Source organism: Phyllobates terribilis, unplaced genomic scaffold (genome assembly GCF_046119375.1).
Source record: "Phyllobates terribilis strain yellow unplaced genomic scaffold, ASM4611937v1 Scaffold_12__6_contigs__length_324123572, whole genome shotgun sequence".
In the NCBI taxonomy this organism is placed as follows: Eukaryota; Metazoa; Chordata; class Amphibia; order Anura; family Dendrobatidae; genus Phyllobates; species Phyllobates terribilis.
Window position 1 is genome coordinate 32,176,717 of NW_027362772.1, and position 18,470 is coordinate 32,195,186.

At 43.0% G+C, this 18,470-nt stretch overlaps 1 protein-coding gene across 1 annotated transcript in view; it reads right to left on the bottom strand.

Annotated features, from left to right (window-relative positions):
* Positions 1–633: 633 nt before the first annotated feature.
* LOC141172988 (B-cell receptor CD22-like) overlaps positions 634–18,470 on the bottom strand; it is a 71,407-nt gene continuing 53,570 nt past the window's right edge. The window contains exon 10 of the mRNA XM_073657600.1: positions 634–2,550. Within this exon, the coding sequence (XP_073513701.1) occupies positions 2,425–2,550 (126 nt within the window). The 3' untranslated portion in view covers positions 634–2,424. The remainder of the gene's footprint in view (positions 2,551–18,470) is intronic.

The following is an 18,470-nucleotide window of genomic DNA, read 5'->3' on the forward strand; positions in this document are numbered from 1 at the left end:
TTTTTTGTTTTGTTTTTTTATTTTAATTTTTAATTTTTTCTTTATTTTTTTCTTTTTTTCTTTTTTCTTTTTTCTTTTTATTTATTTATTTTTTTTTCTTTTGTGTTGTGTTTTCTCTCATAAGAAAAGTTTTTCTAGTAAAATAAGTATAATATAATAGTCCTAATATGATCATTGAATATATGTTGTATGTGTGGATAATGTTATAGATTTACATTTTTTTTATACACCCACTCATGCTGTATACACGCAAATCAATGTTTGTAATGTTTTTTATGTGTGTGTGTTTTTCACCATGTATTTTATCATGTACTGCAAATATACTTGAAACAAGGATAAGCTAAAGCTGCATACTGAAAACCACCAAGCAGCAATTAAGCTAATGAAGAACCACCAGGTTTTGACCATTTAACATAATTAATTTATTCAAGTGAACCTATATAGACTATATAACTCTAGCAGACTGTAAAGCAATATCTTACCTGAGGAAGGCTATTCTGTACCAATATATAGCCGAAACGCGTTGTTCTATGTATCTTTTTTTATGATGATTTTTATCTAAGTAAATTTCTAAAGACTTTTAATACCTCTGCCTGGTGCCTGTCTCCTGGGAGCGCTGAACTGACTGGATGAATCCTTTCATTTTCTCCTGTTCACTCTCCAAAGGTTTTTAGCGAGGGGCCATGTTTAGTCTCTAAAGATTTTGAGCGAGAGCTGCCTGATGACCCTCTAAAAATTTAATTTTACCTTATATACAAGTCATTAAACAGGAAAGAATTTTTCCTTACATTTCCTATAAAATCCATTTTATCCTCTGTTTTGTATGTTTTATTTTCTGTCTGTAAAAGTGGCGTAATACTCTGACAACATTGTTCCCAGCAGTAACCTGGGAGTCAGAAATGCTTCCAGGGGTCTTTCTCATGCCGTTCCTATTCCATTTAAGCGCTGTTTCCATCCATTTCAGTGATTTTCCTTCCCCCCAGACCCTAGGTTAGGGAATTCAAGAAAAATGCTTGAGTTTCCCATTGACTTCCATTATACTCGTTACTCAAATCGAGCCCGTCCGAGCATTTCTGACCTTCTCAATTTGAGTACCGAGGACTCCTTCATCACTACTAACAATTAAACTTATTTAAACTTTAATAGTTAATGGCATATCTGATGTACTGATTTTGCTGATTAAATCCCGTCAGGACAGGCATTTATCCTCCTCCATCACCTTTTCTAAGGAAGTGGAATAATCGCTGCTCCCGCTTAGTTTCTCATTTAAAAAATTGGTCTAAATAAAGTAATCAATTATATGGGTGTGATTTTTCTAGTGAATTGCCCTTTAAGAACACTAGACAATCATGTTGGAAAATGATGTCTGAATTTGAAAATAAAACCATTGGTATCCACATTTTTCTTGAAATTTTTAGCAATTAAAATGAATCTGTAAGCAGATGTTTGGTATGCAATCTGAAAGCAGCATGATTTAGGGGAGGAGACCCTGATTCCAGGGATGTGTCACTTACTAAGCTGTGTGTTACTGTTTCAATACAATCAGTGTTTTAACAGCAGGAGATTATCACTGCAGGACTGGATGTCTCGTGCCTCATGGTCCAACCATGTCCTCAAACGCTGAATAACAGCTTTCTGTCAGTATACAGTGAACACAGAAAGCTGCCAATCAGTGGTGTGGGCAGGGTTATATACAGCTAGCTGCCAATCAGTGGTGTGGGTGGGGTTATACACAGGAAGCTGCCAATCAGTGTTGAGGGTGGGGTTTTACCAAGCTCAGCATTTTGAGCTCTTCTAAATCTGCAGCAGAGAAAACTGTGATTCAATCACAACTGTTGCACCCAATAAACTATGTAATACATTACTAGAATCAGCTGTCAGATTACATAACAAAAACCTGCTGACATATTCCCTTTAATTAGTTATTGTTCACAAAAATATATGAAAAAAATTCCCTCTAACCTTTAACATTTATAGGAATAAATTTTAAAATATTATCATTCCTATTGATTTATTTGATAAATTGAATAGAAAGTCTTATGACTCCCATATGAATATAACATATTCTACAATATAAAATGTACACTAATACATAAAATAAAATAAAAAGCACATACGACCATGGTGAATTCACTAAACAGAACATAGAACATTGAAGAATTTAGCAATAATGGGACGGCGATACATCAAACTCTTCTTCTTGACACAAGAGTTAATCAAAAAATAAGCTGATTATGTAATATCCCTGCAGCACAATCACAGAAGGAAATGAAGCATTACAAACTCCTCATTGAAATCAGTTTGCTGTCAATTAGTGCATGGTTTTCCTGGACCCTTCAAGGACAAAAACAAGTTTTTTAACAAGTCTTCTCGCTGGCCAGTGGATGGAGATCCCATGTTTGTTCTCCTAACAAACAAAACTCTTTACTTTTTCAAAGTTGCATATTCCACATCATCATCATGACTGGCTCTAGAATAGTTTTGTCCAGCCTGGTTTTGCTGTCTATGGGAAATAACGGAATATTCAACTTCAGTTGATGGCTGCGTCACCTGAAAAATAAGAAAACAATGGATTAAATATGTAACTTTTTTGCTGGTTATTGCGTTGTTGGCAATTTTTTTGTTGGTGGTAAACAATTCATATGTAGACGTACAGTACAGACCAAAAGTTTGGACACACCTTCTCATTTAAAGATTTTTCTGTATTTTCATGACTATGAAAATTGTACATTCACACTGAAGGCATCAAAACTATGAATTAACACAGGTGGAATTGTATACTTAACAAAAAAGTATGAAACAACTGAAAATATGTCTTATATTCTAGGTTCTTCAAAGTAGCCACCTTTTGCTTTGATGACTGCTTTGCACACTCTTGGCATTCTTATGATGAGCTTCAAGAGGTAGTCACCGGAAATGGTTCTCACTTCACAGGTGTGCCCTGTCAGGTTTAATAAGTGGGATTTCTTGACTTATAAATGGGGTTGAGACCATCAGTTGTGTTGTGCAGAAGTCAGGTGGATACACAGCTGATAGTCCTACTGAATAGACTGTTAGAATTTGTATTATGGCAAGAAAAATGAAGCTAAGTAAAGAAAAACGAGTGGCCATCATTACTTAAGAAATGAAGGTCAGTCAGTCCGAAAAATTGGGAAAACTTTGAAAGTGTCCCCAAGTGCAGTTGCAAAAACTATCAAGTGCTACAAAGAAACTGGGTCACATGAGGACCGCTGCAGGACAGAAAGACCAAGAGTCACCTCTGCTTCAGAGGATAAGTTTATCCGAGTCACCAGCCTCAGAAATCGCAGGTTAACAGCAGCTCAGATTATAGACCAGGTCAATGCCACACAGAGTTCTAGCAGCAGACACATCTCTTCAACAACTGATAAGAGGAGACTTTGTGCAGCAGGCCTTCTTGGTGAAATAACTGTTGGGGATTTATTCAAAATTGAAGGCTTACTGAATCAGCATGTCTACCACAGCATCTTGCAGCGGCATGCTATTCCATCCGGTTTGCGTTTAGTTGGACCATCATTTATTTTTCAACAGGACAATAACCCCAAACACATCTCCAGGCTGTGTAAGGGCTATTTGATCAAGAATGAGAGTGATGGGGTGCTATGCCAGATGACCTGGCCTCCACAGTCACCAGACCTGAACCCAATCGAGATGGTTTGGGGTGAGCTGGAATGCAAAGTGAATGCAAAAGGGCCAACAAGTGCTAAGCATCTCTGGGAACTCCTTCAAGATTGTTAGAAGACCATTTCCGGTGACTACCTCTTGTAGCTCATCAAGAGAATGCAAGAGTGTGCAAAGCAGTCATCAAAGCAAAAGGTGGCTACTTTGAAGAACCTAGAATATAAGACATATTTTCAGTTGTTTCACACTTTTTTGTTAAGTATATAATTCCACATGTGTTAATTCATAGTTTTGATGCCTTCAGCGTGAATGTACAATTTTCAAAGTCATGAAAATACAGAAAAATCTTTAAATGAGAAGGTGTGACCCAACTTTTGGTCTGTACATGGATGTCAAAAACAGCAGAAATTACATTTCAAGTTGGATGATGCATTCCGACTTAAATCTTGAGTTGTATCAGTTTAAATGATCAGCTTACGAAATCTGTTTGATGATGCCCTGTCTAATGATTTGCCCCATAAAAATGGTGACAAAAAAAATAGCTGGAATATTTGCCTCAAGTTTCAGCTATGTGGCTCCAATGATATCTGTAGCCAGAGAAGGGTCATGTTATCATGAGTAGTTAAAAGTAGTAGAGAAATAGAGGGTGATCTGTGTTCCTGATGTATATCTAATCAAAGCAGTTTATCTTCTATGCGTTTCGGAGCATTACAACTTCTTCTTCTGGAGAACCACAAAAATCTTTCTGGTTCTCCTGAAGAAGTTGTAATACTGCGAAACGTGTAAAGAATAAACTGCAGTGTCAATCTCACTATCGATATTTTCTTTTGCTTCTGATTACTTGATATGATGTACACCAGCACAGATCACCTGCTGTTTCTCTACTATTCATAATATCATGTTTGATTTACCAACCTGAAGGGAAGCAGCAGATGGAACCATATTTGATGCTTCTTGAAAGTTGAGTCTCACACAACCGAATCAGGTGAGCAGAACTACCTCTGATCGTTAATCTGGATAACACCCTACTGCGCTTTCTTTGTTCCCTAGCCATTTCCCTCATCATGAGAATCTGTTTATATAAGTCCTGTTAAGTCATTTTAATGCCATTGAGGAATGTTCTAAATCTTAAGCTCTCCCTCTTTGAAACAAAGAAGAGAATCATTAAATGGGGTGTTCCCACTTTGGCAGACTAATCACAATCATATATTTAATGGTCACCCATTCATTTCTGGAAGAGAAAGGGAGAAAACGCGTGCTATGTGAAGGACCTGATAGGTAGATGTAAGTGAAGCAGCCAAAAGGCCACTCACCTATTGGAGTGGTGCACCCCTGCACAACTTCGGTGTTAGTGTGAGGATGGAAGGAGCAGGCACGTCCCACCGCAAGGTACAGGTAGCAAGGTACAGGTAGCTTGGCACACGACGTGCAGTGAGCTGCAGACCGCCGCTCGTGCTCACCGCTTCCAGGTTCCAAAATTGGACGCCACGTGTCCACCCACAAATCACATGACTCAGGATCAGATGTGCATCACCGCAGGTCCTGAAAGTTAGGAGAGTGCAGCCCCCAAGCGCAGGTCCTGAGTTAAGCAGCCAAAGGGGAATTTTACAGTGGGGGGATTTAAGAATGATTAACTAGAAGCTGCTCCTGCCGCTAACCCCCAAAGGGGGACTGAAAGTGGCCCAAATTAAATAAAATAAAAAAGCGGTCTATAGGGCACTAAAAGAATGAACACTAGAGGTGAAAAATGTTTTAGGGCTAAAAAATAAATTTAATGTGCCCTTTCCACAATGCATTTTGATAGTAAACTATCTTCCTCAGGTGCTACAAGGGTATGAGCACAAGCATAAAATATATATAGACAAAGATTCACAGTGATTGGTTGATACTAATTAGTTAACCTGGGTCCACAAAGGAAACCCTTCATGTGCTAGTGCGAAGTGTCCACATTGGTTTCACATAAGCCACCTTCACATGAATACAAAGTATCAAAAACACATTGGATAAGGTATAGAATATGGCAATACATGTTGATAAACAGTTATACAAAAATACATCTGTAGTGCCTACATCAATTTCATAGAAATCACCTACACATAAATCAAAAAATCGAAACATATTAAGTAAGATATAGAATGAAGTGATACATGTTAAAAAAACAGTTATTCAAAACTGCATCATAAAAAAAGAGAAAAAAAAACACATTTAAAACATAGCAATAATAATTCCATTAGAAAGGAGAAGGAAATGACCTTAAGAGCTGGTTACATTTTCAAGGGCCAAATTCAGACCCTCAGGGGCCAACGTGCCCAGCTTGAAGATCCAAAAACTTTCTTTATTAATCAAACTCACTAGTCGGTTGGGGACAGTATCAGGTATGTGGTCTATAATAGTAAGCTTCATATCTCCTGGATCTTTTTGATGAACAATGCAAAAATGTTTGGATACGCTATGTAATTGATAACCTATCCGAATGTTACATCTATGTTTATTTAGACGTGTGTGCATAGTTTGTATCGTTTGACCCACATACTGGAGGTTGCAAGTGCACTCAAGTAAATAGATCACATGTGTCGACTGACAATTCACATTGTGTTTGATAGAGAATTTTTTTCCTGTGGTAAATGATGAAAAATTCTTTTGATTACCATTTTGAATGACTCTACAACATAAACATTTAGGCATATTACATGGAAGATACCCCGAACAGAGGCCCTCTTGTGAGGGTTGTATTCTAGATTTCAGGGATGTATTACTTGGTGCTATTAAGTTTCACAAATTTCTGTTCTTCCTATAAATGATGCTCGGCTTGTTAGGTATAAAGGGTACTAAAATGGGGTGACCCTTCAAGATAAACCAGAATTTATCCAAAATATTATGGATGGTAACCCTAGATTAACTAAATGTGGTGAACATGCTCCATCTAATCAAATCTGAGGCTAATTTATTTCTACTCTTATTTTTATCGGTGTATGACTCAATCCTATCAAGACACATATCCTGTGTTAGGGTTTTTTGGTTCTGGAGAAAGCATCCATCAATAACTTCTTGGGGTAGCCTTTCTGTAGAAATCATTTTTTCAATATTTTAGATTCCACTAAAAATTCAGAATCTCTGGTGCAGTTTTTTCGGACCCTCCAATATTGTCCATAAGGGATATTGGTGATCTATTTCGGGAGATGTCCACTATCGAACCTGAAATTACTGTTAACATCCACAGGTTTAAAAAAAGTTGATGTGAACAATCTTCCTATTAGATCAAACTGCACCATAAGATCCAAAAACCGTAAGGCGGTTTCAGAAAAGGTCGCTGTAAATGATAGACCCCATGGATTGTCGTTGAGTTCCTCAACGAATTTCAATGCACTCTCGCTAGTTCCCCTCCACAAGAAAAATAAGTCGTCTTTGAAGCGGCGATAAAACACCACAAGGTGGGCCGCCAGGGGGGACTGCGCGATGAAGATGGACTCAAAAACCCCCATAAACAAATTTGCATAACTGGGGCGAACCTCGTCCCCATCGCGCAGCCCTTTGTCTGACGGTAAACCACCCCTTCAAATGTGAATACATTATTATTTAATATAAACATAATAGATGTTTTAAGGAAATTCCTTTGCTCAACTGGAATATTAGTGTCCATCAACAAGAATTGATCGATTGCTTGCAACCCCAAGTCTTGGGATATATTGCTATAAAGAGCACTAACGTCAAGGGTCAAGATGAGGCAATCATTCATAGGGGAGGTTTCTCAAAAGTTTAATTAGTTGGGAAGAGTCTCTCAGGTAGGAATCAAGCTTAAGAACATATTTTTGAAGATAAAGGTCGACATAATGGGAAAGGTTACTGGTGATGGAACCAATTCCCGAAATGATTGGGCGGCCCGGGGGATTGATGGGGTTTTTGAGTATCTTGGGGAGGAAATAGAAAAAAGGAACCCTGAATGTAGTTATATCCAAAAAAAATTTCTCCCTTTTGTTTAGAAGACCCTTTGCATGTGCGGTCCTAATATGCTTCTTACATTTCAAAAATATAGAAACCGATGGGTCCTGAGATAGCATTTCATAGTAGTCATGATCATCCAGAATTCTCTTTCCCTCCCCAATATACCAGCCTCTATTCATGAGTACTACGCTACCCTCTTTGTCTGCTTTCTTGATAATCAGAATTTTGTTGTCTCTAAGTGACATGACGGCTCGTCTCTCACCGGGACTCAGATTATCCCTAGTTTTTTGATGTTTAAAGGATTAAATAAGTTGTTGAAATGTTTCAATATGGGAACTTTTATGATGCAGTTGGTAGAATTTACTCGAATGTCAATGCACATCTACATGCATCGGTTCAGTCTCTAGATTGGTGACCAGGTAGGGGCTTTGTGGAGGTGGAATTATAGTTTTTCCTCTCCTTTCTTCTAATAAAAAATGTCATTGTATAGGTAGTTTTTAAAAAAAATCATTGAGATCAAGATATAAAGAAAACACATTAGTAGGAGAATTAGGGCAGAAGGGCAGACCTCGTTCAAGTAATCGGATCTCATCATCGGTTAAAATATTTTCCGACAAATTAAAAATTCCTAAATTCCCATTCAAACTATTGTGTTCTAATCTGCCTTTGTCCTCCTTTTTTGGGATATATCCAGTAGAGGTACTGGGTTTGCAGTGGGTTCGTCCTCTCCCTCTACAATGCCGTTTTCTCTTATTCTCTTTGGGTGACGACCGGGGGCAACCCGAAAAAACTGTGTGATTTTAAAATCCCTCATATTGGGATTCTGAATATAAGTAGCATTTTTCTCACTCAGAGAAATCGAAAAATGGGCTCTAGTTGATGATTCTTGTACAGATGGGGTTAAGTCAATTGTTGAAGACACATTTTGAAAAGCAAATAAAGGAACTACAGGATGAGTGATGTTGGTGGTATTAGATTCCTTAATCAGAGAAGTGCAGATCTCATCCACAACCAGTGATTCAAACGAAAGGTCACCGTTGATTGGATGGAGATCAGTTTGAGAAAGTGTATAGTTGTGCACTGTCAACAAGGATAAATTCTTGCGGTCAACATGTACCTCCATTTGTGTAGATATGGCTGTGGATGAGAAGTTGATTTCAAGATCTGATGGAAACTGGACTGGATCTTTATCTATGGAATGGACTATTGGGGCTATATCCAAAGATGTAGGATTTAAGTCCAAACAAGACTGCATCGTCTGAATAGTGTCTACATTTTTTGTATCAATTGGAACCCTCTTGTTATTTTCTGACCTATTTTTATCTACCATAGATTTCTTAACTCCCATTTTTGTAGAAACAGTTGTTAAAGTTTTCTTGTGCTGTTCATAAAAATTCTTTTGTTTAATAGATTTATGAAATTTTAAAGACAAACTTCTCTTTTGTCAGGGGAATCGGGTGTGGTAGACGGAGGATTTGGAATTAGAATAGGATCAGATTTCGATCCCTCAGAGATAATAGCTGGATCCTGTCGGGATGGAACAAAGGAACCAGCAATTGCATCTATTGCACATATATCCATCCTATCCCATAGTAATTTTGCTGCTTTTTTCCTTATAATCTCCTCTTCAAATTTAATTAGTCTGATTTTGAGATTTGCATCCTTCTCATTAAACTCTACAAAGGGAACAAATGAATCAAGCTTCCTTCTGAGAGATTTAAGTTCCTCTAGGGCCTGTTGCGCTAGAAGAGTTCTCTTGGTGATGAGAAGATTCATCATACCAAAGGAACAATTCAGCGAATAGTCATCCCATTCTTTGGTAAATGCTAGGTCTTGTGGAAAAGAGGATTTTTGTGATAACCTCAGACCTCTGGGTACAATATTTTTAGCTATATAACGTCTTAGAAAAGGGTGTCCACATGATTTGTAATCTCAATCTTGCTCTTGTTTTCATAATCTGAGAAAAGTTTTAACATTTGTTGCTTATCTGTCTCATTTAGAGGTTGAAAGTTAATATTAACATTCAATGATGAATTATTGCTTGAGAAACCCAAAAATGGGAGTTATGAAATCTATGGTAGAGAAAAATAGGTCTGAAAATAACAAGAGGGTTTCAATTGATACAAAAAATTTAGACATTATTCAGATGATGCAGTCCTTTTTAGACTTAAATCCTACATCTTTGGATGTAGCCCCAACAGTCCATTCAATAGATAAAGATCCAGTCCAGTTTCTGTTAGGCATTTGCTGGATTTGAAATAGATCCAGAACCTTCTGTGGTCTCCCATTCTGGTCCAGCCAGGGCTGATGCTGCACAGCATTGTCATAAGTCCCAAAGCCTAGCTGGTCCACGAGATGTACAGGTTGTCTCTTGTTTTTTTGTTCCTAGTCCAGGATTTTCTGTACTGAGCATGCCCGTGACATGGCGGACCGTGATTGGTGGTTTGGGAGTCAGCTGATCCAGTGACCTGGCACCGCCTGATTGGTCGCAGGTGATGTCACCAATGGTGCGACAGTGGGCAGGGCTTAATTTTTAAAAAGCCCGCCCACAAACATGGCGGCGTGCTCTGATCATTGAGCTGTGATGGTGTTGTGTGGACTCTTGGTCTCTACGTGTGCTTTAGTTTCTGGCAGGCAGGTCTAGTGGAAATAGGCAGACTTAGATGAAATAGGCAGGTAGCTTCATCTCACAGTCTGGCTCCGACAAAGTGGTCGCCTTACACCCCTATTCCCGGTACCGCCTGTAAGCCACATGGAGAGATACTCCTCAGTCCTGTAGCACGCCGGCTGGGAGCACTTATTTGCCGGCGTGAGTCAAACACGCATCCTAGCGCCAACTGTGTAGTCCCTGTGCTGCAACAGGACTACAGATACATTATTTATCACACATCTCTCATGCTGTTAACGGAGATAGTGCGAATCCCTATTCCCGTTCCGGTGTGCTGTAACATGGAGGGAATTGTTATTTAAGTTGGTTGTTTTACCTTCTCACCCGGAAGGTGTTCAGCCGCAGTCCACCAAGCTGCATCGCGGACCCCGGGTTCGGTTGCTTTCCATTATTTAATAAAGTTGTTTGCAACCGTCCCCTTAACAGTATCAGAGCGCCAGGGTCTTGCCGAACAAGGCTGACAACCAGCAACTGCAGCGCTATATATAGGAACTTGAGGCCAGATTTAGGACTCTGGAACAAGCTGACCCGGTAGCTGATATCACTGCAGTAGCTACCCAGGCGGCTTCTCAAGCAGGCAATCTGGTTAACTCGGCACGGCAAATGCTGCGGAAGCTGCAATTGCTCCATTACCCCATTTTGCTCTCCCAGAAAAAATTTCTGGTGACAGCTGATTCTGTTGAGGTTTCATTAACCTATGGAGTTAATGGAGGCACGGTTCCCCTCCGAAAGGGCCAAAGTGGGTTATGTTATCTTGTTACTCTCCCACAGGGCTCTGTAGTGGGCTACTCCTCTGTGGCAGCAATGAAACGGTAGTGGCTAATGCGGGTCTCTTTCTTAATGCCCTAAAGAGTGTTTTCCTTGGTCCTCAGGTCACACATGATACGGCTCTTATACTTCTTGCGTTGGTCCAGGGTTCGGTCACCACGAGTCACTATTAGTTTTGAGCCACCCCCGTAGTGTTCGAGTTCGGTTCGTCGAACACCAGTGTGTTCGCCGAACTGTGCGTCGAACTGTTCGTCGAACACCTTCGAACACCGTTAAAACCAATGGCAGGCAAACAAAAACACATAGAAACACATAGAAAACACCTTCAAAGGTGTCCAAAACCTGACAAACTGCTCAGAAGACACAACTAACACATGGAAAAGTGACAAGTACATATAGTCATGCGAAAAGAAAAGAGGTGGAGGAGTAAAAGGAGGGGGAGACACAGATATAGGCATGTCATGCCCTTCTAAAGTCCAAAAAGTGAGAAGCCGACACGGCCAGTCCACTCCTGCCCGTGCCACCTCCGTGTCGCCGGGTTTGTGCCAGAGCCTCGGTGAACCCTGACGGCCAGCCCCCCTCTCCCAATACTGGTGCCTGTCCGCTGGTGGGTCGAGCGAGCCCCCCTGTGGTGGAGGCAGCTCTAAGCTTTTTAATTTAAATTGTCTCTCTAATTTGAATGAATACACTTTAAATCCATTTACAAGGATCTATTGGAGGGCAAGTCTCATGCCAGCAGCCGCGTAATTCCAGCTTCAGTAGCGTCCACTAAAGCTGCTGCAGTTAAAAAGCTTTTATAAGGATCGAGCTCGGCTGTCCACCGCAAGGCATCCTACTGCCAGTCCCAGCCCCTATGCCTTGGGTGCCTCCTGATGCTCTTCACTGAGTATCCCGTGGTCCCGAAGCATTTCCTTTGAAAAAATTAAGTGTCCAAACTACAGGTGGTGTAGCTTGCTTAACAGCCGGGATAATCCGCTGACTAGCAGACACTGCTACTAGGCACAAAGTATTTCCTGGGCTAGATGCAGTTAAAAATTTGTAATTAGATACTTTCGTTGGATGCTGAGAAAGCATTCCATAGAGTCTCCAGGCACGCCATATATGATTCTCTTAAAAAGCTTGGGGTAGGGGTCAAGGGGACCCTTTAATAGCCAAAATCACGGCCCTGTATCGCAATACGTCACCTAGGCTGAAGATAAATGGAACTGTAGCACCCTGAGGGCACGGTTGCTACAGAGGTATTGCACCTCACCCAGAGGTGTGATATCTCACTCTCAGGTAAGGATGGAGTGTGGATCAGGACCCGACACCTGCATGCATTACACCACATTGCCGTGGGGCAGGGCGACCAATATGCCCCTGAGATGGGCACGACAGTCCCTGTCCCTCCCTGAAGTGGGGGGAGGGAACACTGAGGAAGGGGAACCCTGTAGTGCAGGAGCAGGGAGGAAGCAGTTACTGGGTGCATTGAGAAGGGAGTATAAAAAGTGGGCACCATCTTAGTTCAGTGCAGAGAAGTCTGAGCAGAAGTGACAGGGAGCAGGGGCTCTGCATGAGCTCTGCTCCGGAGGCGGGCCTAGTAACAGAGGCCCAGGCCTGGAAGAGGGAGAAGGAAGGAAGAGGAGCAGAGAAGGCTCCAGGAACGAGGAACGAAGGAATCCCAGGGGTGCGGACGGGCGAGTCGCCACCGCACGCCCGAATCCACCTGCGTGGAGGGGTCAGGCCAAAGGGGGAGAAACGAACCTCAGCTAGAAACCGAAGGCTGTGACATTTTATGTGGCGCAGCCCCTCACTACACCCGCTAGGAAGGCACCACATAGGGTCAGGGAAACTGGCGCCAAGTTTACCAAGAGGAGGCCCGAGGCAGCCGGACAGAAGGGTTGGTAAGAAAGGCCAGACAAAGGACACACAAAGGGGGTCCTGTGAAGCGCTCCAAAGTTATCTGGGAGTTGTCTAAGCCCCTCACCTGGTGAGCACAGTACGACGTGGGCAGCCGTTACCTGCAGACGTGATCTGGATAATAAGAACTGTGAGTAAAGGCCCTGGACTGCATCACTGACTCCGTGTCGTTACTGCTGCTGCCTTGCACCATCAACCCCATCCTCCGCATACACTGCCCTGAGGCTATACTCCTCCCGTGAGGAGTTATGCTACGCTCTGCTGCACCCACAACACCAGCCTCAGCGGTCTGCCCTGCAGCGGCGGTTCACTCTGACCACAATCTACGGGTGGCGTAGTCGGACATTTAAACATCAAAACCACATAAATAGTTCCGCCACTGGTTTGACCGCCCTGAGCCACGGAACTGGGTCACCTCCACGGAGACTACAACCACCAGCATCCACCAAAAAGGGTCCGTCTCCGGGTGTCCCAAGGCCCAGGGGGTGCATCAGAACATTTTCATCACCTTTCACAATCACCAATGGGACAAGTCAGGGATGTCCTCTGTCCCCTCTCTTATACATCCTAGTGACGGAGCACCTGCTCTCATCAATTCGCCATAACCCCAATATTAGGTGGATTGAGGTGGGAGGCACCGAGTACAAGTGCTCTCTATTTGCTGATGATGTCCTAGTATATATCACTCAATCACATATATCCATCCATGCTGTTATGGCTGAAATAGATCACTTTGTTACATGGTTAAATTTTAAAATCAATGCAGCGAAGTCTGAGGCCCTCGATGTCTCCCTCCCCAAATCCATACAGGATTCCATCCAGTCCAACTTTCCCTTTGCCTGGCCCTCACAGGGTATCAAATACTTAGGAATTCCTATTCATAGAGACCTCTCCCATCTATGTTATCTTAATTTTGGGCCCTTTATTGAACAACTCCATACAGACCACGGTTGGCAAGTTAGAACTGTAAGATTCACTACGTGAACCACTGGTGTTTTGTGGAAAAGCACATGTACACTGTGTTCCAAATTATTATGCAAAAAGTGTTTAGGAGTGATAAGGGAAGAATTTGTTTGTTTGTCAGTTAAACTCATTGATGGTGATGTGTGTCAGGGCTCTTTATATCACTGTAAGCAATTGCAGACACCTGTGCTTATTAGTTTGGCAGGTATGTCGAATGAAAGGCAAGACTACTTAAGAAGGCTGTCCCACATTATTAAGCAGCCTACATTTTCTGCCAAAATGGGAAAGAAAAAGGATGTGTCGGTGCTGAGAAGCAACAAATTGTGGAGTGTTTAGGTCAAGGCATGACTACAATCAACATTGTGCGATGATCAGGATGAAGTGTCTTGCAAATCAAGAAGTATGTAGCTGATTCACAGTACACACATGTGCGTGCTGATAAGGGCAAATTGAGGACTCTTTCCTACAGGCAATTTCGTCAGGTTAAAAGAGCAGCGGCAAAAAAGCCTTGTCATAGCAGCAGACAAGTTTTTGAAGCTGCTGGTGCCTCCAACGTCCCCCGAACAACAAGATGCAGGGTCCTTCAGAGGTTTGCAGCTGTGCATACGCCATCCTGTCGACCTCCTCTATCCACTTCACACAAGCAGAAACGGCTCCAGTGGGCCAAACATTACATGAAGACTGATTTCCAAACTGTTTTGTTCACGGATGAGTGCCGTGCAACGCTCGATGGTCCAGATGGATGGAGTGGAGGATGGCTGGTTGATGGACACCCCACGCAAACACGGCTACAGTGCCAACAAGGAGGAGGTGGAGTAATGTTTTGGGCTGGAATCATGGGGAGAGAGATTGTCAGCCCCTTTAGGATCCCTGAAGGGGTAAAGATGAACTCCATAATGTATGTGGAGTTTCTCAAACAGCACTTCCTGCCATGGTTCAAGAAGAAGAACCGTGTATTCCACAGCAAGATCATTTTTATGCATGATAATGCACCATCTCATGCTGCACATAAAACATCTGCATCTCTGGCTGATATGGGCATAAAAGGGGACAAACTTATGGTGTGACCCCCATGCTCCCCTGACCTCTACCCCTTTCAGAACCTCTGGAGCATCATCAAAAGGAGTGTCTATGATGACGGGAGGCAGTTCACATCTAAGCAACAGCTCTGGGAGGGTATTCTGTCCTCATGCAAAACAATTGAAGCAGAAACCATCCAAAACCTGACAAATTCAATGGACGAGAGAGTTCAGAAGCTTCTTTCGAACAAGGGGTCCTATGTGAAAATGTAACATCATCTAGAATAAAGTTTTGAGTTGAAAACTGTTTGATTTCAGTTTCTAATAACCTGCTAATGCTTATAATTTCAAAAATGACCATTTTTTTGGTCTTTATTAAAATGAAAAGGTTGATCGAAAAGTTTGGGGGATCTAAGAGTGTGGCAACCCAGTAGTCAGGATTACTTTGAATTCTGACAATATGAGGGTCATGTTGCAGGTAGTGCACCAAGAAGGCACTTATGTGTCTTGCGCATCTCGGAGCCCCAAAATTATTTTCCGGGCTAGATGCAGCTAATTATTATTATTAATTTTAAATCTGGTGGAGCTTAGTATAGATGGCCTAATAGAATCAGTGCTGCACACTGCTACAAAGCCCAAATTATTTTCCAGCCAAGGTACAGATAAACATGATTAGTAATTTTAAATCTGGTGGAGCTTAGTATAGATGGCCTAATAGAATCAGTACTGCACACTGCTACAAAGCCCAAATTATTTTCCAGCCAAGATACAGATAAACATGATTAGTAATTTTTAAATCTGGTGGAGCTTATTATAGATAGCCTAATAGAATCAGTGCTGCACACTGCTACAAAGCCCAAATTATTTTCCAGCCAAGACACAGATAAACATGATTAGTAATTTGAAAGCTTAAAACGGTTGGTGAGGTGATTTTAACCAATCATCAAGCTTTTACTCTCCCCAGGATGACACAGGGGTAGTAAAGTCGTTTCGGATCCATGATTTGTTCATCTTTATGAACGTGAGTCTGTCTACATTATCAGTGGAGAGCCGCGTGCGCTTATCTGTCAGCACACCACCAGCAGCGCTGAACACACGTTCAGACAGAACGCTGGCTGCGGGGCATGACAAGATCTACAAGGCGTAAGTGGTGAGCTCCAGCCATTTATCCAGATTGGAAGCCCAAAAAGAGCAAAGGTCCAGTGACAGTCATGGCTTCAATGTTTAGTTGGAGATGCTCCTGTACCATCGTCTCTAGGCGTTGACTATGTGTCAGACTTCTTGTCTCCTGTGGCCTTGCAAAGGATGGGCTAAAAAAGTGGTGAAATGATTCCGCAAAATTGATGTTACCAGCAGATACTGTGTTTCTGTTACGGTTTGAGTGCTGAACACTCGACGGTCCCACGGTTGGCAAGTTGGAACTGTGAGATTCACTACGTGCACCACTGGTGTTTTGTGGAAAAGCACATGTAAGATTCTACAACAGTCTCTGCTGATACTCCTGCATGCATGCATCCCTTTCTATGGCAGGAATAATTTCTGCAAATTTACTTTTGTACCGGGGATCTAACAGTGTGGCAACCCAGTAGTCAGGATTATTTCTAATTCTCACAATTCGAGGGTCATGTTGCAGGTAGTGCAGCAAGAAGGCACTCATGTGTGTTGCGCATCCAGGAGCACCAAGTCCCTGTTGTGTTGGTGGCAAGGTAACAATCATGCTTCCTTCCTCTGTCCTCTCCCCTCAACCTCGCACAACAGAAATGTGATCAAGGTCTCCCTCATCTGATGAGTCTTCCATCAGTTCGTCCTCCACTTCTTCCTGGGCTCCTGCACCTTCCTCACTAGTTTGTCTGCTACCATGCACCCTGGTAAAACCATCTCCCCCACCCTCACATGCCTGCCGCCTTGGTGCTGCCGACCGTCTGGACCTTGCAGATGTTAGCCCTTCTGCATACAACTCCTCCTCCTCTACTTCCTCCACCTCCTCTTGTGCCACCACCTGACTCCGAATTCTGTTTAACATGTGCTCCAGCATGTAAATCACCGGAATAGTCATGCTGATAATGGCATCGTCAGCACTAAACATCTTCGTCGCCATTTCAAAACTGTGCAGAAGGGTGCATAGGTCCCTGATCTGAGACCACTCCTCCAGCGTGATTTGCCCCACCTCTGGATCTCGTTGGCCCAGGCTATATGTCAGAACGTATTGCACCAGGGCTTGTCGGTGCTGCCACAGTCGCTGCAACATGTGCAGAGTTGAATTCCACCCGGTAGGCACATCGCATTTTAGCCGGTGAAGTGGCAGGCCCAACGACTTCTGTAGAGATGTAAGTCGCTGAGCTGCGGGATGCGAATGGCGGAAGTGAGCACACAGCGACCGTGCCCTCTGCAGAAGGCCATCTAGTCCGGGATAGTACGCTAAAAATTGCTGGACAACCAGGTTCAACACGTGAGCCATACAAGGCACGTGTGTGACATTGCCCCGGCGAAGGGCCGCACCCAGGTTTGCAGCATTGTCGCACACGGCCTTCCCTGGTTTCAGGTCCAGTGGAGACAACCATTCAAGAAATTGGTTCCCAGAGCTGACCACAACTCCTCAGCTGTGTGACTCACATTTCCCAGACATTTCAAAGTAAAAACCGCCTGATGACGTTGAGCCCTACTGCCAGCATAGTAAGGAGGTGTGCAGGATCCCTTCTGCGCAGTTAGAAAGCTTGTGGCATGACCAGACAGGCTTTGGGTGCAGGTGGAGGACCGAGAGGAGGTTGAGGAGGCAGAAGCAGTGGAGGAACTTTGAGATAAAGAGGATTGACGCACAACTCGTGGGGACGGCAAGACTTGGACAGCAGCCCCTTGTCCTGCTGTCACCATAGTTACCCAGTGCCCAGTCAGCGACATGTAACGCCCCTGTCCATGCCTACTCGTCCAAGTGTCTGTGGTGAAATGCACCCTGTCACACACAGAGTTTCTCAAAGAAGCGGTGATGTTGTGTGCAACATGCTGGTGGAGCGCAGGCACACCTTTCTTTGTGAAGTAGTGCCGACTGGGCATCTGGTACTGGGGCACTGCGACGGACATAAGGTCTCGAAAATCCTCTGTGTCTACCAGGAGGAAAGGCAGCATTTCTGTAGCCAAGAGCTTGCAGATGGTGAAATTCAACCTCTTAGTTTTCTCATGGCTAGGAGGAAATGGTCTTTTACTTGTCCACATCTGGGGGACCGAGGGCTGGCTATTGTGCTTAGACGGGGTTGATAAGGGTGTCCCCGGCAAACTGCCGGTCTGTGAGGAAGATGCAGGCAGACATGTTAGGTTGCCTTGATCCAAAGGTGGTGCTATCGATGTTGGACAGCGCTCAACACCAGCTGGTGTTACCACCTCCAAAGAAAATGATGACCTGCCAATCACGCTGGCTGTTGCGGGTAAAGAGGTGGCAGGTCTGCACCCCAAAACAGGTGTGACTGCTGTCCCCCCAGTCACAGAGGATGAAGAGGCCGTGGATGCACAAGATATGGCAGACGGTGGTTGGCCCGGCTGGCTAGGCCGCATTGTAGCACAGTGAGCTTCCCACTGCA